General features: G+C 39.5%; 1 protein-coding gene across 1 annotated transcript in view; it reads right to left on the reverse strand.

Annotated features, from left to right (window-relative positions):
- BLMH (bleomycin hydrolase) overlaps positions 1–20,472 on the reverse strand; it is a 593,976-nt gene extending 573,504 nt beyond the window's left edge. Inside the window, exon 1 of the mRNA XM_044054476.1 lies at positions 20,296–20,472. Within this exon, the coding sequence (XP_043910411.1) occupies positions 20,296–20,359 (64 nt within the window). The 5' untranslated portion in view covers positions 20,360–20,472. The remainder of the gene's footprint in view (positions 1–20,295) is intronic.
- Between the last annotated feature and the right edge of the window lie 6,936 nt (positions 20,473–27,408).

Raw genomic sequence — 27,408 nt, forward strand, 5'->3', positions numbered from 1 at the left:
GCCACACAGGAGGACTTTCTGACCACAGTGGCAATGTGGTGGTCAAAATAGAGGTTGCTATCAACCTGTGTTCCCAGATCTATTATAATTCCTTCTGTATTTAGTGGACTACCATCAATGTGCTAATTTATGGGAACCGGGTTTCTCGAAAAGGGGACGATGACACATTTTTTGGCATTGAGCTTAAGGCCATGGTTCTGACACCAGTCATTGGTCTCAGTGAAGCCTTTCTGCAGGATGTCAATATCACTTGGGGAATTAATAATATCTCCCAGTTTTAATAGTCTGCGAACTTTGTCAGCCAGAGTCCCTTCGTGTTGGCTTGGACTTCAGAGAAGTAGATACCAAACAGAAGAGGACCCAGGATTGAACCCTGTGGGACTCCACTCGTGACTGGTCAGCAGTCTGACTTGGAGTCAACTACTTTCACACTGTGGGTACTATCTGTGAGCCACTTTGCAACCCACCTAGTGATGCAGGGGTTGATACCTAGCTTAGTGAGTTTTTCTATTATTCCTGAGTGGGGAATGGTATCAAAGGCCTTGGCCAGATCAAGGTAGGCTGTATGAACCACCTTGCCTTCATCCACAGCTCTGGTGACCGACTCAAAGAAGTCCACCAGGTTGAGCAGGCATGCTCTACCCTTCACAAAACCAAACTATATAGGATCCAGAGATTTGGAGATTCCCTATATCTTTGTTAATTATGTCCGTAATGATGCGTTCTATAGCTTTGCATATCAGACTTGTCAGGCTAATGGGGCGATAGTTCACAGCATCTGCATCTGCAGTCGCTCTTCCTTTGTGGAGAGGGATGATGTTAACAGCACGCCATTCCATAGGGCGAAAGCCTGAGGTGAGGCTGTGATTGAACAGGACACACAGGTGTGGTGCCAGTTCACTCTGTAGTTCATGTAGAACACAGCCAGGGGTATTGTCAGGTCCCATAGAAGCTGTATTCTTGGCCTTGGCCAGTGCTGTTTTAACCTGTGCAGCAGTAATACTGGGTGCCTGGCAATCTACTGGTATTGTGATTGGTCCTTTGGGAGGGGTAAAGTTGTCACTGAATCTGTCGGCCAGTATATTGGCAATATCTGTTGGCTCGGTATAGGAGGTACCACTGTGCAGTAGCTCAGAGCAAATCTGGGTATTGCCATGGAGATTCTTTACATAACTACAGAAGGCCCTGTCGTTGTCTTTACTATCTGCTGCAATTCTGTTTTCATAGCTAGCTTTAGAGGATTTGATGGGGGATCTCAACTTTTTGTTGAGGCTGATAAGGGAGTTTTTCCAGTTTTGGGACTTCACCTTATTCCGCATCAGTTTCGTCCTTCTGTTGTAGAGTTTGTTTATGGCATGAGACCACCAGACTGACTTCCTTTTTTTGGAGGAGAGCGTCTTGGTTCTACTGGGTATGGCAAGATCCATGCATTTGTGTACATGTTCGTACAGTGCATTGGTGTATGATTCTGGCCCAGAAATTGTAGTTTATTGGCCGTTTGGGCTGTTTTTCCATCTCTTTCATCTTTCTGGTTTAAAAGCCCGTGCTTGCACTTGCTTCCCGCTTTTCCTGTAACTAGGCTAGTCTAGATACAGATTTGCTGTATCCAGGACTGTATGTAAGCTTCTGAGACCCCCAAGCATTCTTGTTGGAGGGAAGCCTTCTAGCGTATCAGTGGGAGTGGTACGCACTAGGTAGCCTATCTACCACAACAGGAGTGGTTTCTTTTCCAGAAATTGTAATTTATTGACTGTTTGGGTGGTTTTCCCATCTCTTTCACATTTCTGTTTAAAAGCCCATTTTTCTGCTCGTTTCCCACCTTTCCTGTAACTAGTGTAGTCCAGATACAGATTTGCTGAATCCAGGACTGTTTGTAAGCTTCTGAGCGGTGCCAACAAGTCTGCTCTTCAATTTTTCCCTTGGATCTGCTAGTTCTCTCCTCTCCTGCACTTTTACTAACATATTAGTCTAGCACTTTACCAGACTTCTTGTTGCAATTATTGTAGCACACAAAAGTGCTATCAGCACCAAACGTTCTACAAGGAAACGGCTCCAGTACTTATTACTAATGCCCACTCCTCCAGGCATGTCTAAAGGTCAGTTTCCTGAGCTTTCGCCTATTAACCTGGTGAACTTGGGGATCCTGAGACAATGTAGCAACTGCCTCATGTACACTGATAACCCTCTCCTCTTACCTCCCAACACTCAAACTTACAAAGATGGACTTGTACATCCAAACTGGAAGGCACTCACTCTCCAGCCAAGACCGGAATACCTGGCCAAGAGGAAAAGGTCAACACTTGCACCACGCCACATGGAACACATAGCCTTCCAGAACACACACCAGCACTGCCTTCACATAAAAACACAAACCACACACTCACCTTCGTGGAGGCTCTCAATAATAATCTACCCAAACTGGAGAGAACTTCAAGGCAGAAACGCACTCGACCACTACAACACAACATTAATGACGAGACACATGCCCAACACATTGGTCATAGGTGACTCGATAGTGAGGCACACTGATGTCCCACTCACTAGGTTGAATAAGGAGAAAGTAAGTCAGCTGCCTGTCAAGTGCCAGGATCCGCCACATAATGCATGCACTCAGGTCCCTCAACAACAGGTACAAATATGACACTGTCATAGGTAAGTACTAGGCTATCTGCCCAAGGGCATTTATAAGACTAGCCAGAATGTATTGGCTTTTGCCACCCCCTTAGATTAGTTCCCTGTGCCTCTGTCCAGCAGAGCCAATAGTTCCCTGTGCCACTATCCAGCAGAGCCAATGCAGTGATCCCCGGAGTAAATTTTCTGTTGCCCATCCACCCGTCAAGGTTTCTCTTGAAGAGTGTTAGTGAGGGACTCTGCCTGATGTATATTGGAATCCTGTTCCAAAGCATGGGGAGTCTCTGGGATAGGAATCTATCCCTCCAGCATGTCCTATTTATCATTGTGGTGAGGTTTATATCTCTAGAGCGTGTAGCTCTCCGGGATTTGTTTTTTTTTTTTTTTTTTTTTAGGTGGAGCATGTCCATCAATTCTGGGTTGGACATGGCCTTGTATGTCAGGCAGAGATCACCTCTGAGTAAGCGGTATGCAACTGAGTACATTTGGAGTTTCTGGAGTCGGGCTGCATAGGGCATCTGTTTGAGGCCAGTAATCCTCTTGGTGAGGTACTTTTGTGGTCTTTCCAGCTGTTGCAGGTGTCTTGCAAGGTACATCCCAAATGGAGCATTGTACTCTATGATGGGCCTAATGAGTGATGAGTAGAGAGGCACAATAACCTGTTTTGTTCTAGATGCAAACTCTTTTGTGATTAGGTGGGCCACATAGAAGGATTTTCTAACCACCTTGGCAATATGATTATCAAAGGAGAGATTACTATCTACTTGGGTCCCCAGATCCCTTATTACATTGTCTGTATTTAGGGGACTACCACCTATGTGGTAGTTCGCGGGTACTTTGTTTTTTCCAAAGGGGATGACTATGCACTTTTTGGCATTTAGCTTGAGGCCATGATTTTGACACCAGGTATCCATCTCAGTGAGACCCATCTGGAGGGTGTCTATCAGCCGGAGAATCAATTATGGCCCCTAGTTTTGCAGTCGTCTGCGAACTTGGTCAGCCATAGTCCTCCTATGCTTGCCTGTACCTCTGAGAAGTATATACCGAACAGGAGGTGTCCTAGGCCTGAGCCCTGGGGGACACCACTTGTAACCGGTTTAGAGTCGGACATAGAGCCTGCAACTCTCACCATGTCGGTTCTACTCATGAGCCAGTTGGCAACCCATCTCGTGACGTAGGGGTTAATGTTCAAGCTGGTGAGCTTGTCTATAATACTAGAATGGGGAATGGTGTTGAAAGCCTTTGTGAGGTCTAAGTAGGCTGTGTGTACCTCCTTTCCCTCGTCTAGTGCCTTGGTAACCATCTCAAAGAATTCCACCAGGTTTAGGAGGCATGATCTGCCCTTAAAGCCAAACTGGGTAGGGTCCAAGGTTTGGAGGTTCCCAATGTCTCTGTTAATGAGTTCCATGATGATGCATTCCACAGCCTTGCAGACCAGGTTAGTCAAGCTTATAGGACGATAGCTCCCAGGGTCCACTGTGGCTCCACGTTTGTGGAGCGGGATAACTGTTGCAGTCCGCCACTCTGTGGTACGTAGCCTGTAGAGAGGCTGAGTTTGAACAGCGTGCTTAGGTGAGGGGTTAGTTCATTTTTGAGCTCTTGTAAGACACAGCCTGGGACACCGTCCGGTCCCACTGAAGCTGTGTTTTTGGCTTTGGATAGGGCTGTTTTAACCTGTGTGTCGGTGATTGACGGGGCCCTACATTCTTCTGGTATGGTTATGGGCCCTTTAGGGGGTGGGGGGTGAAGTTTGCACTAAACCTGTCTGCCAGAATGTTGGCAATATCAGTCGTTTCATGTGCCATTCTGCACTAACTCAGAGCAGATCTGAGTTTCCACTTAGGTTCTTGACATAGCTAAAGAACGTTTTGTGGTTATCTTTGGAGTCATTGGCACTTTTTCTTTCTAAACTAGCCTTGGATGATTTAATGAGGGATCGTAGTTTCTTGTTGATACTGATCAGGGATGTCTTTCCTTCTTGGGATTTTACTCTTTTCTGTACTAGTTTCCTCCTTCTGTTGTATAGCTTGTTTATAGCAGGGGTCCGCCAGACTGGTTTCCTTTTCTTGGAGGAGTGAGTCTTGGTTTTACCTGGGATAGCATGATCCATGCATTCCTGCAGATGCTCATAAAGTGCCTTTGTAAAGGTTTCAGCAGCTTGGACAGCATTGTCCTTTAGCATGGGGGCTGTGAACCTTTCCACCTCGGTCTTAAGTAACGTGAAGTTTGCTTTTGAAAGGTTTTTCACGGTGGTTTCCTTGATTGGAAGTGGGGGCGGAATGTGGATATCCAGAGTGATTAGTCAATGGTCTTTTCTAACCAGCGAGGGGTTGACCTCCGGTGTGGAACACCGGTCACCCATGTTGGGGATGACCAGGTCCAATATGTTGTTCCCTCTGGTGGGGGTGTTGACCAGTTGATCCAGGGCATTCGAGTTTATAAATTCTAGGAAGCGTTGAGCAAGGGAGTTAGTACTCGAGTAGTTCTCCCAGTTTATGTTTGGGTAATTGAAATCACCCAGTATTAGGGTGTTTGGTAGGACCTTCATATTTCCCAGTGTCTCCAGAAATGCGGAATGGGGGGCCTGGGCCATGGTGGGTGATCTGTAGCAAGCTACAATTTGGATTGCAGTTTTGCCCGTTGTTAGTTGCACATGGATGATCTCTGATGCATTGCGCTGTGCCACTAACCTGGAGGTGTGGGTATCTTTGATGAATATGGATACACCCCCACCTTTTGTGTTTCCATCCTGGTGCTGTGGCTGAAAGGTGTGGTATGAATTATAGCCTAGTAGTGCTAGGGTGCTCTCAGGAGCCTTAAACCAGGTTTCTGTTACTGCACAGATGTCGATGTTCTCCATACTGAGGAGAGCCTCGAGTGCGTGCATTTTGAGGTTTAGACTTCTGGCGTTGAGTAGCATTGCCCTCAGTTTTTGGTTACTTTTGCTATTTATGGTGGTGGGTTTGTCTTTTGAGCCTTGCCTAAAAAGGCACTATGGGGGCGGCAAGAGCCTTGGCCAGTATTCGAAAGCATAAGGGTGACAGGTGCAAGCCATCTCTTGCGAAGCAATGTGGCTTGTCGAGCATGTCACCCCAGGTGGACAGATGCTGGATCCCCTTTGAATGACACCAGAAACTTAGCCAATTGTTGAAATTGATCATTTTTTCTCTATACTGTGGCATCATTCTTGATGAGGGCAGGATGCTACTCAGGGTCAGGGTCATACCGGCCTGGGCTACATGATCAAAGAGCTCTTCCATGTCTTTTTTCATGTATTCCAAGGAGATATGTCTCAGGTCATTCCCACCAACATGGATAATGACAGAGTTGTATTTGTACTTGTTCTGGAGTGACCTGAGTGCTTGTGTTATGTGGCGGATCCTGGCACCCGACAGGCAGCTAACTGTAACTTTCTCCTTGTCCAGCCTAGTTAGTGGGACATCAGTGTGTCTGACTATAGAGTCGCCCATTACTAGTGTGTTGGGTATGTTATTTTGCGTTAAGGGCTGTGACTGCTTGGCACACTGATTATGTGAAGCATGTGTTTCATGGTTGGTGATGGGGTGTGGAGGTTGCTTGGATGTCTACTTTGGAGGTCTCTGTTGCTTTTGCAGATTTTTATTTAGAGCCTCTGAGTATGTTTTCATGTACTCATGTGTGTTATTTGCCGGTGTTGGTTTATTAGGTCGATGTGAGACTGGTGGTGTGTTGCAAGTATTACCCTTCTCCTCTTGACTGTCAGTTCCAGTCTTGGGTTGAGAGAGCTTTGCCTCCAGTTTGGCTGTATAATTGCATCTCTCGCATATATTAGTGTTTGGTGGTAGGAGGAGAAGGTTGTCTGTGTACATGAGGCAGTTGTAACATTGCCTCAAAATGCCCAGCTTCACCAGTTGGACTGGAGAGTATACCGGAAACTGCCCTTTGGACATGCCTGAATAGGTAGAGTAAGCTGTTTTTCTGAATGGCTGGTGGGGACGTATAGAGAGCCTTGTCCTTCTGGACAGTATAGGGGGGGTCTAGTGCTAGGGTTAATTAGTGCTTGCTATGAGTTTTAAGCAAGTGCTTGACTGTGAAATGAATGGTGTAAGTGCTAAAGTTGAAGGTTTGTCTAGTTCCAAGGGAAAAATTGAAGAGTAGACTTTGTGGAGCCGAGAATAGTTCAACTCTAGCTAAACGGCGCTGCCCGGTGCACAAAACCGCACAAATGCGGTTTTTATAGGAGGGAAGTGAAAGAGATAGAAATTAGCCCAAAATGGCCAATAAACTACTAACTTCTGGACTGAAACCACTCCTCTAGGGACAGATAGGCTGCTCAAAGCTCCCCTCTCTCACAGGTGAACAAAGAAACTTCCTTCTATCCAAGTAAGGTATGGGCAACACAGAAACTTGTAACTCAACCATGGATTCAGCAATAACCTGAAAACTGGACTATACTAGTTCAGAAAGGCGGTTAACAAGTATATATTTTTTTTTCAGAAAACAAGAGTAGATACAATCAAAACAACACTTTAAATGCACAGAAAAGGCTATCACACTTTAGTGTGTAGCCTACAACAGTTAAACAGATTATTTAAACACAAAAATGACAATTCAAGTGCAGGCAGCAAATAAGTACAATATGTAGCAATAAACTTTTTAAATCACAGATTCGCTAAAAAAACTGGCGTTTTAGGCAGAATAAGGTAAGATAGCAAGAAAAGCAGAAAAAATGATACTGGCAGGAAACAAGTATATATATATATTTTTTTTCAGAAAATAGAGCAGATACAATCAAAACAACACTTTACCCAATTAACCAGTTAAAAAGCTCAAAACTGAGCCCTATTCCAGCAGTCTTCAATCATACAAGTTCTAACTGCACAGTCCTGCCACTAGGGTACAGAGAAACCTTCTGCAAAAAAGACGGCCTGGATCAGTGCACAAGTTATACAAACAAAGCTAGATTCAACCGGCCTGAATCTAGTCTATGCTACAGCAAACAAGACTTACCGATTTCAGAAAGAAACAGTTCAAGTAAGTATGCACAACAAGCCTTTAACCAGAAATTCACAGCTCAGAAGGGCAGAATCTAGCCTCTCCTCCCACAAGAGTGCAGACCACAAAGCTTCTTAATGTAAAATAACTGGCCCGAAGCCCAAGTGCTTAACCCAGAACTAATACACTTTTAGAATAACAGACACTGAGCCTTCAATCAGCAGTTCCCAACTCAGAAGGATGTACACTACCTGTCCTGCCACAACAGTGCAGACAACAAACCTTCTTAATGTAAAACAACTGCTTTGAAGCCCAAGTGCTTAAACCAAGGGCCTTGGAATAACAGTTACAATTTAATCAGGCTACTAATAAGCAGTAATAAAGGCAGCAGAATAAATTCAATTGAGTACTTTTAAGAAGAGGCAAAAGCAAAATAAGGTAATAAAGTAGGAAGAAACACAAATACAGTAAAGCAGATGAAGTGTAATTTTTTTTTTTTTGGAGAGGGAGGAAACAGAGCAGATTAAGATAATATAGGGGAATGTCCTTCCCAAGTGCTCTCTCTGTGCACCGCAGAGGAGATGGGACTGGTAGGAGTATCTGAAATCAAAATTTGATCTCACTGTACTCAGTTGAGTGAGCAAATGAGATGGGTCCAGGAGGAGTGTGCAAAAACAGATTTACATTAAGGGCGGGCAATTCCAAAGCTACCAAGATTAACACCACAACAAGAAACAGGGAGGGGGGTGGGAAACTAACTGCAGAGAGACAGAGACACAATATTTACTGACTCAAATCTTAAATAAGTGCAGATAAAAGTATACTTAAATCAGCTTGTGTCCAGTTGATATATGCAGACAATGTCATTATACATGTGGGTGTGAATGACCTGAGACGTACCTCCCTGGGCTAAATAAAAAGAGACATGGAGGAGTTCTTGGATTATGTAGCCCAAGTGGTATGGCCCTAGCCCTGAGCAGCCTCCTACCATCACCCAGAATGATACCACAGTACAAGCAGAAAATTATTGATTTCAACAATTGGCTAAGTTTCTGTTGTGATTCTAAGGGGATCCAGTATCTGCCTGCCTTGGATGACATGAATGACAGACCTCGACGCTTTGCCAGAGATGGCCTGCATCTGTCATCCCTGGGCTTCTGGATACTGGCCAGGGCTCTTGCCACCCCTATAGTGCCTTTTTTAGGTGGTGTTCCAAAGACCAAATTACCACCATAACAGCTACAAACAAATGCAATCTGAGGGTCATGCTGCTCAATGCTAGAAGTCTAAATCTCAAAATGCACTCGCTTGAAGCACTCCTTAAAATGGAGAACATCAACATTTGTGCTGTAACAGAGACCTGGTTCAAGTCAGCAGAAAGCACCCCTGCACTACCAGGCTATAACTCATTCTACACCTTTCAGCCCCAGAACTTGGACCGAAGCTCCATAGGCGCTGGTGTTTCCATATTCATAATGGATGCACACACCTCCAGACTGGTAGCCCAACATAACGCATCAGAGATACTTCAGGTGCAGCTAACACTGGGTAAGACAGCAATTCAGGTCATAGCTTGCTATAGGTCCCAAACCATGTCCCAAGACTCACACTCCACGTTCCTAAGCACCCTGGAGAATATTAGGGTCCAACCTAACAGTCTCATACTGGGCGACTTCAACTACCCCTCCATTAACTGGGAATACTACTCATGTACCAATATACTTGCCCAACGTTTCCTGGAATTCATTAATTCCAGTGCCCTGGACTAGTTCGTTCTTACCCCCACTAGAGGTAGCAACATCCTTGACCTGGTCATTACTACCATGGGCGACCGTTGCTTTACACCAATAGTCAACTCCTCCCTGGTTTAGGAAAACATAATATTTTCTTTCATTTCACATGTTATAGCAAAATACGTACATCTTACATATTCTGATAGCCATGCACATATCTGAAATTCTGCTGCTATTTCCCTAAAACCAATTAGGCTATACAAAGCAAAATAAAAATGGGATTATTAAGAGGTCCTGAAAATTAAATAAGAATATCTTGAAACAGTGGAGATTTCGTCATCTGAAGTCAAGATGGAGATCAGGCCAGAATGAGATATGAAGTACAACTTAAACTAAACAGCTGAAGACAAAAAAATAAGCTTTCAGTTCTTTCCTCTTCAGAGTAAGATAATGAAAAAGTTATCAAAATCACAAGTATATATTGTTGGTGTGAGTTCTTGCCTGAAAAGGGCACAAGTTTTTGTATGTATGTAATTTTTTTTCTTTATTTACATTTTTTTTATTTTTTCCATTAAAATTCAAAATGCAGCTGCTCCTTTCTCCTTGAGGATAGGAGCCCAAACTATGGGAATTTTACAGATAACTACCCCAGTGTCTGGCAAATTTAATGAAAAAAAATTATGAAATATTTTCGATATACAGACTTTTATATCAAAAACAGTCAGTGATCAAGTGACAGTCCTTTGGAAAAAATGGTCAGTTGTTAAGGAGTTAAACTAATACTTCCTGACCAAAAAATTGATCTTGAACACTGACGCCTCTCAGACTCTGCAAGAATCATAAAAACCCTTGTGTCCAAACAGGGGTACACTCTGGCAAAGGCAAACCTTCTGGTAGCAAGGAGGGCTTATTTGAAGAAAAATTCCTTTGATTCCAGTGAGGCTGAAACTTATGCGTACTGTTAAGTGTATGTGCTTTTTCTGTGGATGAACTTTTACTATGAAGCCAAAAGCTTATCTCCAACAAAACAGAGTCACGATGGGTGCTAAAATGGCCCAAACCTATGCCGATCAAGTCCTACATGCTTGGAAAATAGTTTATCAAAACCCTAGAGTTTGGTTAAATGATCTAAGTTGTATAAATGTTATTTGACAACATATTTTTATATGGCAAGGGACTGTAGATGAATTAGATCAATTTCTTCACAAATTAAAACAGAGTATTGGCTTCTTAAAATTTACAATATCTAGTAAAGGGACCAATTTTAGATATTGACCTTGTTTTGGATAAAGAAAATCTCAAATTTGTTTCCAATATATTTAGAAAGAAAACTTTTAGGAACAATTATTTGGACTTCAATAGTCAACATCCTTTTTTATGAAATTTAATATAATCAAAGTTCAGTACATCAGGCTTTCTGGAATTAATGGTGAAGACAATACTTATTTGGAAGAAAGTTTAATTTTAAAGCAGCTGTGTTTAAAAAGACATTACCTAGAAAATTTAGTAGAGAAGTTTAATCTTCTTCTTCTTCTTTCGGCTTTTTCCCGGTTAGGGGTCGCCACAGCGGATCACCTTGTCCGCACATTGAATGGCAGTGGAGTTTTACGGTGTCGAGTTGCCAGCCCGGCGCCCAACCTTCCACAGAAGGCACACTCACACGCACACCTAGAGACAATTTAGAGTATCCAATCCACCTGCAGCATGTCTTTGGGATGTGGGAGGAAACCGGAGCACCCGGAGGAAACCCACGCGACCACAGGGAGGACATGCAGACTCCACACAGAAGGCACCCTAGCTGAGGATCGAACCGGAGAACCTCTTGCTGTGAGGCGGCAATGCTAACCACTGCACCACCGTGGCCGCCCTAATAGAGAAGTTTAATCTTGGATATAAAAAATATTTTCCTATATTAAAGTATGGGTTTGAAGTTACACTTCTAAACATAAAGGAGATTTTTTTTTCACAGTTATCTCTTGTGCATTAGTTATGATATCTTCGACATTCAGAATATTTTAAAGAAAAATTGGTGCATTATATGGGTCTATATTAGAACAGCGAATGCTTAAAATAGTGAACACTGTATAATCGACCCTTAAAAATCGAAATGGCAAAATGCCGAACACATAACCTGCACACCCCCCTACTTAAATATACCAACTCCAAGATAGCACCACAGTGGAGGAGATGGCAAAAAAAAAAAAAAAAAAAAAAAAAAAATCGCTGTTTCGTGTGCGTGTGGGATTTCATGGTTTTGATTTAAAACGGTCGAACAGCGTTCACTATCTTAAGCATTCGCTGATTTAATAGGGAACCCATCACACAGGGAAATAAATAATTATCTAATGTTTTGTGGACTAGTCCACAATTTTGTTTTAAGAAGACCAGAACACATAACATTTTTTGGAATAGGGAACCAGTTAGTGTTGTCTAAAATAAAAAGCAAAAAGGGAATGTTCAAATGTGGAAAATGCAAGATTTGTAGTTGTATTCATGTCTGTATGCAATTTCTTGTTGAACACTGTATATTTTTGGTAATATCAATGGCCATTTTAACTGTTCTTCTAGTAATGTTTATTTAGAGGTATGTGTTACCTGTTCCTGCTATTATGGTACGAAAACGACTAGGAGCTTAGCGAATAGACTCAAGGAACATAATTTCGCCATCAAAAATAAAGATAACAAAAATGCTTTAGTTAAGCACAGTAATGTTTGTTCTAATGTTGTTGGGTTCAAATTTATAGTATTGGAAAAGGTCACTAATTTTATAGGGGATGTCAATTCTTTTTGGAAGTTAAAGAGATAAAATGGCAGCTGTTGCGCAATCCTGATGCATTTCCTGGTTTAAATGAAAATTTAAATATTAAATGTGTTCTCAAATGGTACCTTTAGGAAATGACATCTCTAACTAGCTTTGAATTAATTAGTCACCCATTTTTTATATATAGACTGGTGTTTTATCGAATGTATTGTTTCTGAAAGTTGTTTTTTAGTAAACAAAGTACAAAAGCTCTAAACTATAGTTCAGCTTGTTTTTTCACCTGTCAACTGAAAAGTTTATTTGTGTAAAGTTTCTTCTTTTGGCAGTCCTTTTGTGCATCAGTAAAAGCTCATATGTACGGACGTGTAGCTGCTGTACTCTGTTCAACATGAAAAACATAACTGAAGCTTATCTTCTCCACTAAAGCTCCTCAAGAGAGAAGTGCAGCCAGTGACCAGCATCAGCTCAGCCTCCTAGAAAGAAATGAATCCACTGATGAACACTTGCTCAGCCTTCAGCAGCCGCTATCCAATATGATGACCCAACCAGCCACCTCACTGAGAAAGCCAGAACACCCCTGAGAAAACTCAAAACAAAAGAGGATGTTGAGAGTTACTTGATGACATTTGAGAACTAAGCTGCTGCAAAAAACTAAGCACAGGCAGACATGGCCAAGATGCTCTCTTTGCATTTAACAAAGATTCACTAAAAGTATACATGGACCTGATGCATATAACTATTCGAAACTGAAACAAGTAATTTTGGCTAGACATTGACTAGAGCTTCACCCAAAATACAATCCGTTACATTTTACAACTCAATATTCAATACTAACTCCAAAGTCAGACTTGCATGCAACAAAGAATAGTAAGCCTTCATCTAAGTATGTTCCTTTTACTGTAAGCAAGAAAAATACTAGTATGGTTTTATTACCATTATAGAAAAGGGCACATAGCAAAATGCTACACAGTTGCTGACTGCAACAATATTATCTGTAAAAACTGTTAATGATGATAACCAACAATCTGCACCTGAAAAACATGCCTATGGACTGTGATAATGTTGATTGTTAACTATAAATGTAGAATCTGTGTTTTGTCATTGTGTTATTACAAAACTTGTTTTGTAGTAATGAGGCCAGCAAATATGTAAGCAGTCCCCAAATACTGATCCATACTTGAATCATATTCAAGAAGGCCCATACTTCTTTCAGAATGAAGATGTATAATCTTGGTAAGCACTAATTTTTTATATAACATTTGAAAAGCAAGGGGCATTTTTCTAACTGCTTCAATATTTTCTTGTTAGAACAGGAAGAGCAAATTGATTTATAGCTTGGACTTAATTCCTGGATGTCAAAGCAGTTTTCAATATTAGCTTTACTCTTCCGAAGTATTCCTTACTAAACTTTAACCGCATTTGTTCATGTTTTACTGTTAATGACCTTTCATCTATTCCCAAGTATTTATGCACTCTCTCCTGACCATGTTCCATCATAACACATTCCTGTCCCAGGTTGATATTTTCTTGGTGTTATTTTTACTTTTATAAATGTTGCATGAACACATTTATCAAGATCACTCTTGTATCAAATGAGAAACTTTTAACCATCTGTAATTGCGTGTCCCACATCTTGTCTGATGAACTATATAATTTTAAATCAACAAAAAGTAGATTAGGTTGGTTTCTAGGAGTTAAACTATAACCATAGCCTAACGTACAAAGTAAACAGCTTAATGGGTTAAGGGCATGTCAAGACAGCAGTGGTGACAAAGAATTACACTGGAGTATCTCCCTTTAAATTGCTATTCCTGGGACAATAATCTGCCCTTTGTCATGGCTTAGCTGTTAAGTGGGCTACTACTGTATCATAGTCACTGTGATGTAATTGATCAGTGTAGGATGTACCATATATGTTTCTCTAAGCATTCTATTATCTATGAATGTGGGATGCTACCAATGCTTTTTAGTAACATATACATGCCACGCTTATAAAGCCATTATAGAGAGTTATAAAAAGGGGGAATCTAACTCTCTATAATGGCCTTATCAAAAATGATCCTTTACTCCATGTAACTTTCTTTTACATTTTTATACTACTGCCATACTTAGTTTTTCTAGATAACTATTCTGAATTATTTCCAGTAGACGATTTGCATGTTGTTGGAGGGAAAGTTATTGGCCTACAGTTCTTACGATGACTTGCAGGTTCATTCTTAAGAAGTAGTATTATTTTTCCCGTTCTTGTTAATACCTTCAGATAGAAGTTAGGTACTACATCTGTGCATGACGTTTTCCCGTTAGGAGCTTTTCTTAATTTTGTCTCAATTTATCTGGCTGCAACTTCATTACATTTCATATCATTTACGTTATAGCTCTTTAACAGGGTTTTCTTCTCAATGTTGTTATTCTTCTCTTTTTTTTTTTTTTTTATTTTCCAGTTCTCAAGAAAACCTTTTGGGGTAATTACTGATCTGCTTATTCCGTACTTTTCCTTTATATTTATGCTTCAGTAAGAAAGGTTCAAAGGTAATCTAATTTAAACTATAATCTATCAAGTTACTATTGGATAAGCAAGTGATGCAGATAAAAAAAGTTCACACTCTCACTAAAGGTATACAATTGAAATCAACATGGAAATAAATTTGATGACATGTAATTTATATGTTCACAATACAGGTAGTGTAACTCTCCACCACATCAGAGGGAAGGAAATACCTAATGTTTATGTATGTACATGGGGGGGTTACCTGGTGACAAGAGGCAGGAATGCCAACATTGACACTTGCAACTTTTAAAAGGATGGTCTGAACAGGCATCATGAATAAACAAGGTGATGGGATGAAAATGTGAAACTCAAATAGTCTAGACAAATAACTGGTCTGACCTTTAAGATACTTGTGCAATGAAACTGAAGGATCAAATGCTTTAAAGGGGAAACGATTAAACACAGAAAAGACTGTTACAGTGCATGGGAAAATAAAAGGAATAATATGAATTTATCTGAAGGAACAGGGTACAGAACCAGGAGCAGAACCAAAGAACCAAAAGAAACTGAGTGAAGACATGAGGATACCAAATATAAAAGCATTCTCTTAATGGGAAATTCAAAGCAAAATGAAAAGATGCTCTGCTAAAGGAGAAAGAGAAAAAAATGCTACCCTGATTAAAAGGAAAAACATACTTCTACTTACTCTCTGCTAGAAGCTGGCCAGGCAGCACAGGGAAAGATTAAAGACTATAAGAAAATGAGATTGAGAATAGTTAATTACAAAACCACTGCAAATGAGAGTTAGCTCACATGAAATGAAGGGAAAGGAATTGTAGTGTGTTGTATACAGTTATGGTTAAGTATGGGGTTGGAGGTTGTAGAGATTATTGTATACATAATAAAGTAGATAATCACATAAATTAAAAAGTAAGACAGAGAAAGCCAGAAAGAAACCTTAAGCAATCATAGGTTCATAGATTAGTACTAGGCTAATTGCCCTTGCGAGCCATTTTAAGCCTAGTCAATTATCCCTTGTGAGACTCAAACCTTACACCTTGTGTTTATAAGGCAAACACCTTAACCATTAGGCCACCCTCCCAACCAGTGTTAAGATTTTTAAAAACTAACAGAGGGGACATGTCAAAAATAGAGAGAAGGAGGAGAAAAAAAGAGAGAGAGAAAGTAGGTAAAAAAAGAAAACAATGCAAACAAGAGCGGGAATGTGTAAATACAAACTAGATCTATCAGTTTGCAGTATGAATAGGCTGGTAGACAAGAAAAGCAGAGAAAGTGCTGGCAAATTTAATTAAAGGTAAGGTGTAAACAGTAATGATACAGGAACTACACCAAATATAAAAGGAACACAGATGCTTAATTAAAAAGGCTAGAACAGACAGATGTTTCACAGGAACGTGGAAACAATATTAGGAAAGTGATCACAAGGATGGTAAGATGCCATATACAAATTTAAGTAGACATGCTTTAAAGCACATGCCTCTCTTTTTAAGCAATTAATAGTGCTTACCTCCCAAATCAACCAGGGCTGTAGATGACATTCATGGTCATTTGTATGCTATATTAATATATCCCAAGGCTTACTAGATATAGCAAAAGAAATACTGGAGGAGGAAATACCCCTTTTAAAAGTATGAAAGAGCATTTTACAGAGGTACAAGTTAGGTTAAGAATTAGAAAAACCTGGTCCATGCAAATAAAAGAAAAATGTTTTTTTGCAGGGGCAAGCCCCCTACACCCACCCCCTTGCTAATTCAAAGTCCCAGGAAAAATGTGTAAGTTCCTCATCTCAGGAAATTGTTGAGCTCACACAACCATCATCTGTTTTATCCATCAAACTGTGTCAACAAAACAGATGTTGACCAAAGCCACACTCAACTAAACCAGTGTGTGTGTGTGTGTGTGTGTGTGTGTGTGTGTGTGTGTGTGTGTGTGTGTGTGTGTATATATACACAAACATACACACAAATACATGTAGATATGTGTGTATTATACTTACACATATATGTGTGTGTGCATAGAAAATACATATACATAGATGTATATACATACACATACATATGTCTATGTATGCATTTTTATTTATTTTGTTTTTGTTTACTGATTTAATTAACTGAACTTTGTCAAAAATCCTTTTCAGAGGAAGCCTGGAGAGAAAAGCTCCAGCATATTACAAAAATTACAAACATTTTTAAACAGGCATTCAATCCTAAACATGAACACACATCAAGTAATGTGCAGTAACATTACACAGACATACATATATATACATATATATATATATATATATATATATATATATATACATACATATATCGACCTGTCAAAAGCATTCAACACCGTATCTCATACCATACTTCACCATAAACTCTCCAACCTAGGCTTCTCAAACTCCACCACCTCCTGGTTCTGTGATTACCTCACTAATAGACACCAGGCTGTTAGATGGAACTCTTCCTACTCCCCCTTTCTAGCAGTTAGGACAGGGGTCCCACAAGGATCAATACTGGGCCCTCTCCTCTTCAATGTATTTACCAATGACCTTTTCTCATCCTGCCCCCAATCCAATCTTATTCAATATGCTGATGACTTGACCATCATCAACTCTGCTGACAACATAGTAAACCTTCAATCCCTTACACAAAACTCACTCCACTCAGTTGAAAACTAGCTACAATCCAACCAACTCCTGCTAAATGCGACCAAAACTAAGCTACTACTTTTCCTACCTAAAAATCTGGAACATGCAAAACAGAACTTTTCCATAACATCTCTTAATGGAACTAAAATTTCTGTTGACACCCAAACAAAACTCCTTGCAGCAATAATGGATGATGAACTTAAATTCAACCATCACATTCATAGCTCAATAAAAAAAAAACACCAAAAACTAGGTCTGCTTTACAGTCACAAAAACTTTCTTCCCTGTGCATCCAGGCCATCCCTTGCCCAATCCCTGCTTCTACCATGCCTACTCTTTGCTTCACCTATTCTTACCCATATACAGAGTAACCTAGTATCCAAACTAGAAACCACATAGAACAAAGTAGCCAGATTTGCTGCAAATCAACCTCACAAATCCCATCAAAGGCTTTACATTGGCCTGAATTTTCCAACTTACTGCCTCAATCCCAACTCCTTATAGCCCACAATATACTAAACAATCCTAAATCCTGCCCATCCCTTGCCAATTCTCTGACACTTTATACTCCTCAACGCCCACTAAGAAGTACTAATCAATACTTTCTTGAAGTTCATAAGCCAAACAAAACCTTTGGGAAAATACTCTATTGTCACTCAGTTGCAAAAAATTGGAACACACTCCCTTTAGCCCTTAGACTACTTAAAGACAAAAATGCCTTCAAGAAAGAGCTTAAATCTTTTTTCCTATCAAATTGGATATTTCATGCTCTAAAATAATACCAAAGAAACATTCAGCGATAATCTAACTTAACTGTATCACTTCTAGCTCTCTCTTGCTACTACCTACACATTTTTTTCCGTCATATTCCATACTAGTTATCTCATGTTACACTCAATTCCCATAATCCCTTATTACTGTTCTTTAATTTACTTATTAACTTCCAAAGTTCACACAACTTTATCTGTATATTTACTTACTTCATGCCTAGTACCTTTGTTCAGCAATGTATTGACCTTAGTCTTACATTATTTCTGCTTAGTTTCTTGCATATGTGAAAATTTCCATATATGTACTGTATTTCTATCCATCCTATATATTCCTTTATTGCATGTTATGTAATTACTTCATAAGTATGTATACTTAAAATGTGATCTGTGTTTATCTTTGTTCTTAATATCTTTTTTTGGGAGCTTTTCTCCTCGGGTCTCTGCTGAAAAAGGGCTTCTAAGAACCCAGACTAACCCGGTTAACAAATGTAAAAATAAATAAATATATATATATATACACTTATATTTTCTTCTTCTTCCGGCTTTTCCCGGTTAGGGGTCGCCACAGTGGATCACCTGTCCGCTCATGATTAGCAGTGGAGTTTTACAGTGTCTAGTTGCCAGCCCAGCACCCAACCTTCCACAAAAGGAACATACACACACACACACTCACACCTAGGGCCAATTTAGAGTGTCCAATCCACCTACAGCATGTCTTTGGGATGTGGAAGGAAACCAGAGCACCCGGAGGAAGCCCACACGACCACGGGGAGGGCATGCAGACTCTGCAAAGAAGGCACCCCAGCAGAGGATTGAACTAGAGAACCTCTTGCTGTGAGGTGACAACGCTAACCGCTGCACCACTGTGGCCGCCCTGTAAAGTCATCTTGTAATGTCACCATATATCTGAAATAAAAGAGTAGGCAAGGTGAATAACAAAGCTGTTGTAGTAAGCAGTATGTTGGTTTGCCATTGGAATCTATTTTCCAAAAAACATAACGTCTGGCTATTAGACAGTAGAAGAGAATGCATGTGTGTGGTAACAAGTTGTTAAAGTGCTTCTTGTGACAAAGTATCCTGAAGTTAAGTGTAAGGTTGCATCCCCTTCCATTCCCTTTTATAAATGAAGACATAATCAGAGTTTAAGACTTTACAACACATAGCCCACTTAACTGCAGCCATGCAGAAGCCAGTGCACTGGTCATGCAAAGTTACAGTACTTTAATTAAATCTGACTAGTAAATAATGCTGTAACAACATCTCAGTTAACTACATACCAATCTGTGAAACAGTAAATTTCTGCACACTATTGCGTAACTTCATGTACCGCTCCTCTATGGAATCAAAAAGGCTAGGCAATGTCTCTGTACATATATATATATATATATATATATATATATATATATATATATATATTAAACATATGTGTATGTGTGTATAGCTAGACACATACACATACAAAAAACAGACATACATACAATGCAACACACATTTAACAACATTGATTACAAGAGAATAGAACAAGGCATTCTCCTCTACTTTTAAGACCGAGTATGAGCTTCTTCCTACTCAACCGGTGTCATTCTCATTCAACAGGCAGCTGCGTGGTCCCAAATAATTCTATACCTCTCAACCGTCTAGATTTTCGAAGAATGTCCAAATTTTTATCTCATATTTTTGTTATGTTCCTCATAAAAATTTGGATTTCTGGCAAATCATTAAGGATTGAAGTTAGAAAAAATCACTGTTAATGCAAAACCTGTTGTTCTATCAACTTTCTAAGTTTGTAACAGCAATATTTTAAAACTGTCCCTATTTTGAGGGCATTTGTCTCCCTATTATGTATGGCTTTGTTTAGATTTCTTGCTCTAAGAGCTTGAGGGGTATGACCTATGCCTAAATGATACCACCGATCGGCACAGTAAGCCAAGTGCTTTGCTACTTATTTTACTCTATTCACTACAGCCACTTCATAAAGCTGTCATATATGGAACGGCAATTCGATGGCTGATTATTCAACTCTCTCCTGCAGGCTGGTCAGAAGGATCACTCGACAATAGAGTGCCCGGTATCAAAAGATGTGGGCCAGCCTTAAGTAACTGTGAGTCAGCAAGCATTGTTTCTAAAACAATGTCTATTTCCCCAAATGGTATATGACACGCGTGTTATCTTTCTTAAAAAAAAAGACTGCAAGTATACCGGCTAAAGATGAAAACCTGTACGGGAATACTTTCTGTGTAATCCCCCTTCAGATAACATACTGTTTTACTCTTACTTACCAAGCGGAACCATAATGTCTCCACCTCCACAGCCACCGGTGCCATGCAACCGTGCCCCGTCCATGAATACTTGTTATTCACCGTCTGCGGCTTGTTGATGACCGGCGAACAGATGCCTGATTAACTGCTGGCAACCAAATCCCGGAAACAGGAAGCTGTGCTCAACTGTAGCTGACTCTTTTAAGACGGAAGCGCTAGTGTATGAGAACGGTGTTCTGATGTTTGGATTTCTGTACCAGCGCAAAATTAAGCTGCTTGAGGCGCGTCAACCATTGTTAATTAATAAAGTTGTCATGGTTATTAACGTATGTGTTCGTATAGCTTTCGTTTCAGAATTTTGTTAAGTTTCCCTTAATTCTACTTCTACATAATAAACGCTGCCTACTAGAGGCAGAGGTTTTGGCCATACCCTTCAAATCCTTCTCATTTTTAGGAGCATACATCTCAGCTACCCAAATTTTTGCCTCATACTTTTTGGTCTGTTCTGACAAATCAGTGATGACTGAAGTCAGTAAATAACCATATACATTGAGTTTCAGACGCGATATGTGTTAGCATCCATTCCTGAAAGATATTTTATTATTTTAGTAATTTACCAAGTTTATAAGATGAATATTTAAAATCTGTTATCTATGTGTGTGCGTTTGTCTCCCAGTTATTTTAGGCTTTGTACAGATTTCTTGCGCTGTGAGAGGTACGGGAACTTTCCTCATTTTGTGTCAAAAATTCCATGTTCTTTCGCTATTCCACATTGAATGGGTCCATCACACATTTCATTCTAAGATTTTTTTAACAGATATCCATGGTAAATAATACTTAATGGTATTCATCAACAGCATTTGTTGTAAGTATGGGTTAACAGTTTCTAACTATGCTGAAAGCTTCTTAGTTAAAGTTGTTGGTAAGTTGTCCACATCTTGAAGACTGAAGATTAAGAAATATGGGTTTGGGTGGAAGGATGGAATTGGGAATTGATATTGTCCTACAGAAAGACTGCACAGGAACCCTGACTTTCTTACATTTGCTTTAACTTTCAGCCAATGTAATTGGGGTGTAAATAACCAGAGTGAAAAAAGTACTTATTTAAATATTAAGCTTTTGATTAAATGCCAAGAACAAGTATTTTGCAGTATGGTTTGTGTAACAGGATATACCTTTCAACCTCTAGGAGTAAGAAATCTGGACAAAGCCATAACTTATGGGGACTTCCAAGATGGCTGCACATTGTTTAATTTCAGCTCTCCCGGTGTTAAAGGAAACTCAGAAGAGACAGCCAGTGAACTCATTTTGGGGGTAAATTTCCGTAACTGGCTAGTAAGAGCACTGCCTGGATGCCAGCAAAACACAAATGTGGAGAACCTCAAAGAAAATCAACTACAAAAGTTAAGGAAAAAAACACTGAATGGGAAGAATTCTGCAGCTGTTCAGCAAAAAGCAGTGCAAGCTCCAGCTCAAACCATAGCACCACTACTGCCTTACTCTCCTTTACTAATACTATCCTTCAGCATAAAAACAATGGCGATCTCTCCTCTGCTACTTTCCTAGACCTATCTAAAGCATTTGACATGGTCTCACACAAACAATTTATCTCTGTCCTCAATAACCTATCCTTCTCACAATCAGTCACCAACTGGTTTCAGAGTTACCTGTCTGACCGCCAACAATTCGTTGTATGGCAGAATGACATATCTCCCCAACTACCTGTCTCCATAGGGGTTCCCCAAGGATCCATCCTTGGAACCCTACTCTTCTCTCTTTACACCAATAATCTAGCCTCTGCCACCACACATGGCACCCTCATACAATACGCAGATGATTCGACCATCATCTGCTCAGCCCAGTCCCTACCCAAACTGCAAAAAGTCACACAGGAAGTCTTTTCCTCTGTTGAAACATGGTTAGCCGATGCCCAATTAATACTCAACCCAAACAAAACTAAACTACTCATCTTCCAACCCACCAAACATACTCAAAACAACTCTCACTTTAACATTACAGCAAAAGACAACACCACTATATACCCAACTGAACACACCAAATTGCTAGGAGTGGAAATAGACAATAAACTAAAATTTGACATTCACATATCCATGACCATAAAAAAAGTCCACAAAAAACTAGGAGCGTTATACAGAAATAAGCAATTTCTCACCAAAGCAGCAACAATTTCAATAGCAAATTCCCACCTTATCTCCACCCTACTTTATGCCTCTCCAATATATACCAACCTAAGGCAATGTGATCTAAACAAGCTAGAGACCTGCTACAACAAAATCGCCAAATTCACCACAGGGGCATCCTACCGTAGTCACCACTGTCTCTCACTTGCTGAACTGGGCTGGCTTGAACTCCCTCACCTCCTTCAGTGGTATCAACTCTCACTCGCCCACAAACTAGTAAACCACCCACTAAATGTCCCATCCCTCCAAAATCTACTCCAACCCTATCGCACCGCCAGACCACTAAGATCCAGCAACAAAAATCACTTGCAGATCACTAAAGCCAATAACTCTGCTGGTGAAGCACTATTCTCTTGCGCCATAGCCAAATTATGGAACTCACTCCCACCCACAATTACCTCCGTACCATCATGCACCCACTTCAAAACTTTACTAAAAGTGCACCTAAAAACATGCTGGCTATGCCCTTGCAACTCCCATTCTAATATCATCCACCCCATCCAACCACTACCTTTCTCTCCAATTCACTAACTACCTTGATTATAGCAAGCTCAGATGCTCATAAACCTAGTACTTCTTATACAGCAGGAACTTCTCATTGTAACATTTGTTAATGTCTGTTATGTACTTCACAAATAAAGATTCTAGTTGTCTACTGATGTACTATGTTCTTCATCTGTAAATATGTTGTAAGTAATTGCTAAGTTAAATTGTTAATCACTATGTAATCCAATGTAACTACTGTCTGTTTATTTTACTGTGGAGCTTTTCTCCCCAGGCCTCCACTGAAAATGGACCTACGTCCAGTCGGACACTCCCAGTCAACAAATTTAAATAAATAAAATAAATAAATAAATTTGGTGCAAGACATGACTTCCAGTAACCCAGAGGAAAAATAAATCAAATGTACTCAGAACTAATTATAATAAATGAAACACTGATGGAGTATATCAACTCAAATAAGAAACAGCTGGATAACATGAAAGAAGCTTTAAACAGATATTTAGATGAGGCAATAAAACTGCAAAAATCAGAGGTCAAAATTAAGAAAAGAATGGCTGAATATGAGACTGCTCAAGTAGAGCTGTTTCAAAAAAAAAAAAAAATAGAATTGGAGGTCAGAGCATGTAGGGAAAATCTGAGATTTTCTGTTGTACCAGAGAAACTGTAAGGAAGAGGTTGTACTAATTATGTGAAAGCACAAATAAGCAACTGGATTGGTATTCCACAGCAGGAGTTGTTAATTGAAAGGGTAGCGTGTGTATGCTCCAAACCTGGCCATGAGAAAGCAATATAGACCTTTACTAGTAAAGATGCAATTCTACCAGCAGAAGGAGTTGATTCTAACAAAACTGTGGCAGGACAAAGTACTAACTAAAAGTGGGAGACAGTAGACTGCGGAAAATGATTACTCACACCAGGCAGAAGAGGAATACATTTATTTCACTATCAAGAAGCAGGCGTAACGGCATATGATTCAAACTGCTAAATCCAGCTATCTTCAGAATATTCTTTCCTGGAGGGGACAAAATAATTTTTTGATGCAGAGCATGCTAAAGAGGAAATGCAAACATTTGCCCAACAAAAAGTGAGCTGGGAAACAGAAGGAAATTCTGCTTCTTGATCTTCTGGTAATAAAGACCACAGAGAGACACACCAGTGAAACCTTTTCCAATGTTTCAATGGAAAATGCTTGAGAGACAGAGAAAAGCACAAGAGTTAGTTAGAAGAACCAAAATTGTGGTGGAAAGGAAGCAGAGACTGGATATGAGAGATGGAGATAAACAGGAATAAAACCAGCAGCTTTGAAAATGACAAATACATGTGGGCTTATCAAGCATTAATTATATTTGTGAAACATTACAGAACAAGAAAACCTGGAAATATTAGGCTTTTTTGACTTTGTTAAACTTGTAGGGGACTCTAAATCATATGCATTACTTCATGTCATTTATGTTTGGAAGAACACGTAGGAGATGGGAAGAGGGGGGAAAGAGTTAACTCTAAGTAAAACAAACTTTTGTTCTTAACAGTAATATTTATATAATGTATGATATCTGTGTGCTATAAAGTAATTTTTTTTCAGTTATTTTAAAGTGCAATTGAGATACTAAAATAAACAGGTGCCCTTGTTTTTTCCTTCTTTTCTCTTTCTCCTTGTTCAGTTTTAAGAAATGTAAGCATTGGAATGTAAAACAAAAAAGGTCTGTTGCAAAGAGTATGAAAAGAAAAAATATATGTGCTTTTCTCATTCTTGCATAGGGGAATAACTGGATTAAGGATCTTGGCTTTATCTAGTAAGAAGTTTTAAGAGAAGGCAAATAAATAAAAAAAGAACCTTGAACATAATAAAGCTCTCTGCTAGCAAGTAAATACATAAATACTCATAGAAACAACTCTGTATCTGGTTCTCATGTTTCCATAGAGACAATCTGATAAAGAGCATTAAATACAGAATACTGCTTTCTTTTAACGGCTTTCTTTCAATGGCTAGGAGATAATATTTTTTGAAACCATTCAAGTGTTCTCTCATTCTGAGACAGAAATAAAGATAAAAAAACAGCACTTAGAAGCACAGGCTGTACTATGTATCTTAGCATGGATAACATTCCTTTTAGGTTAACCCAAGTCTGTCAGTTTGGCTGACAGTCTGGAACAATTGTTCCTATTAGGAAGGTAAACCTTCAATAGTTTTGTGTGTTAATATTAGGTTAATAGGTTTTGGGGAGTATTTTTTGAAGGCTTTCAATAAAACAAAATGTTTTGTAAGATGTGACATAGGTTCAAATGGATATGACAAGAAACTGTACAAAATGTCAACCTGCCAAACATTAGTGTGTGCATGTAACACAAAAGCTGTTACAAATAAAACATGATAATAATACATTTTCAACATAATGATCCTCTTGATACTGAATGTTAATGGTCTCACAGATATATACAAAAAAGAAAGAGTACTCAACTATATTAAAAATGTAGATTGCAAATAGCTATACTACAAGAGGCACATTTGAAAAGAAATGAACATGTGAATTTGATAAAGAAAGGTTTTCAGGATGGTTACTCAGTGGAATACCTGAAACAAAGGAAAAGAGGAGTATTTAATATAGAAATTAATTGCAAGAAGAGCTCCAATACTGATAGAGGAGGATAAAAAAGATAATAATGATAGATATGTAGTACTAAGGGGCTACTGGCAAGGGAGGAGAATTATACTGGCAAGTATTTATATTTCACCTAAAAGTGCTATGATGGAACTTAAGAAAATTCTGGGAGAAATAATCAGTTTTCAGCAGGGAATATTACTTATAGTTGGGGACTGGAATTTGATTTGGAGCACAGAAGATGTGTCCTGGGGGCGCAGAAGGGAAAATATAACAAAGGAGGGTAGATTTTTGAAGGAATTTATGAAAATTTTTGGCATGGAAGATGTGAACACAGTAGTAGACGTTCATAGTAAATTTACTTATTATTCCCCAAGATAGAAAAACTGGGCTAGGCTAGACAGAACTTACATTTCATTGGAACATGTGCAATTCATTGAAAATGTTGATATACATCCAATAACTACTTAGATCACACACCAATAATAACTAAAATAAAAACACAGGGTAATGACATAAAAATGAGACAGTGGCACTTTTCCACCTATCTGTTGAAAAGAGAGGAATATAAGGAATGGGTAGGAGAAATTATTTAGGAATTATTAGAGAAGACAGAAATTTCTTCTGAAAATATAGCTAGGGAGTGGGATAAAATTAAAGTGGAGTTTAAAAATGGGGTGGACATAAAAAAAGAAAGAGAGATGGTTAAGAAGCAACAAGAATTATTTAGAAGCACTGCCAAATGTTAAAGTATTGCAAAATAAAGGAGATCTCACAGATTGAGAAGAGGAGCAATTGCAGAAAGCTAAATAGAAAATAAAGGATTACCTCAATAATATGCTTGAGTTTAGAAAGATTGCTGTTAAGCAACTGTTTTTTGATAATAATGCCAGACCTCAAAAACTGTTGTCTCATTTTGTCATTTTGGAATTGGCTTGTTTTTGGATATCATTTAATCAAAAAGGACACTGTGGGCTGATACATCCTTATAGAAAATGGCACTAAATAAAATGACAATGTGGGCTGATATGTCTTTGTAGCAAGTGGCACTAAATAAAATTTTTTGTGATTTTGTTTGGCACCGTACAGCTGACCATTAGCTACTCCCAGGGCTTTACTTCATTCACCAGGTATACTATACCTGTCTAGGTTCCCTCAGACTAACTCTGCCCCATGTCTGAGGCTGGTGAGGAGATCAAGGCATCTTGAGGCAGTATCACATTGCTGGGGAGTGTATTTGCTCCTATGGTCCCACCATCTGCAGATATCCCCTCCCACCTGAGGACATACAGTGAGCTTGCTGATATATTATTCTGCCTATCTGATAAGTCAGCCATACCACTGCATGTCTCCAGCCGCCAGCAGCATTTAACCACAAGAGCACATCCAAATACTCACACCCACTGCCTCCCAAGATGGGGACACCTATCTTCCCTGTTGTACTGTCAAGAGCCCAAACCAGTACTCAAACCAGGGTCACCATAGGCAGGGCTTTATCTCTGTATACCATCAATGCAGTCAAGAACACTAATAAAGAGCCCTGGGTTAGGGCTATTATGGACAACTGGTCATGCCCCACATATATGGAGAGGGGTTCTTGCTGTTGCATTCTTAATGTACTATATCTTTGATGGTGAGCAGCCATGGAGAAATTCACTTACATCACTAATATACAAGAAGACTCAGTGTACACTACTATAGATAAACATAAATCTCTGAGTTCACTGGCTAATATGGCTCCTATGTCTCCGATAGACAGAGGCAGTCAGTAAATCACACCCTATAAATCAAATTTGTAGGTCACATTTGGGTTGCATGGCTAGTCTTTT

The sequence above is a fragment of the Protopterus annectens genome, chromosome 13.part0 (genome assembly GCF_019279795.1).
Source record: "Protopterus annectens isolate FY-2018-M chromosome 13.part0, PAN1.0, whole genome shotgun sequence".
Taxonomy (NCBI): Eukaryota; Metazoa; Chordata; order Ceratodontiformes; family Protopteridae; genus Protopterus; species Protopterus annectens.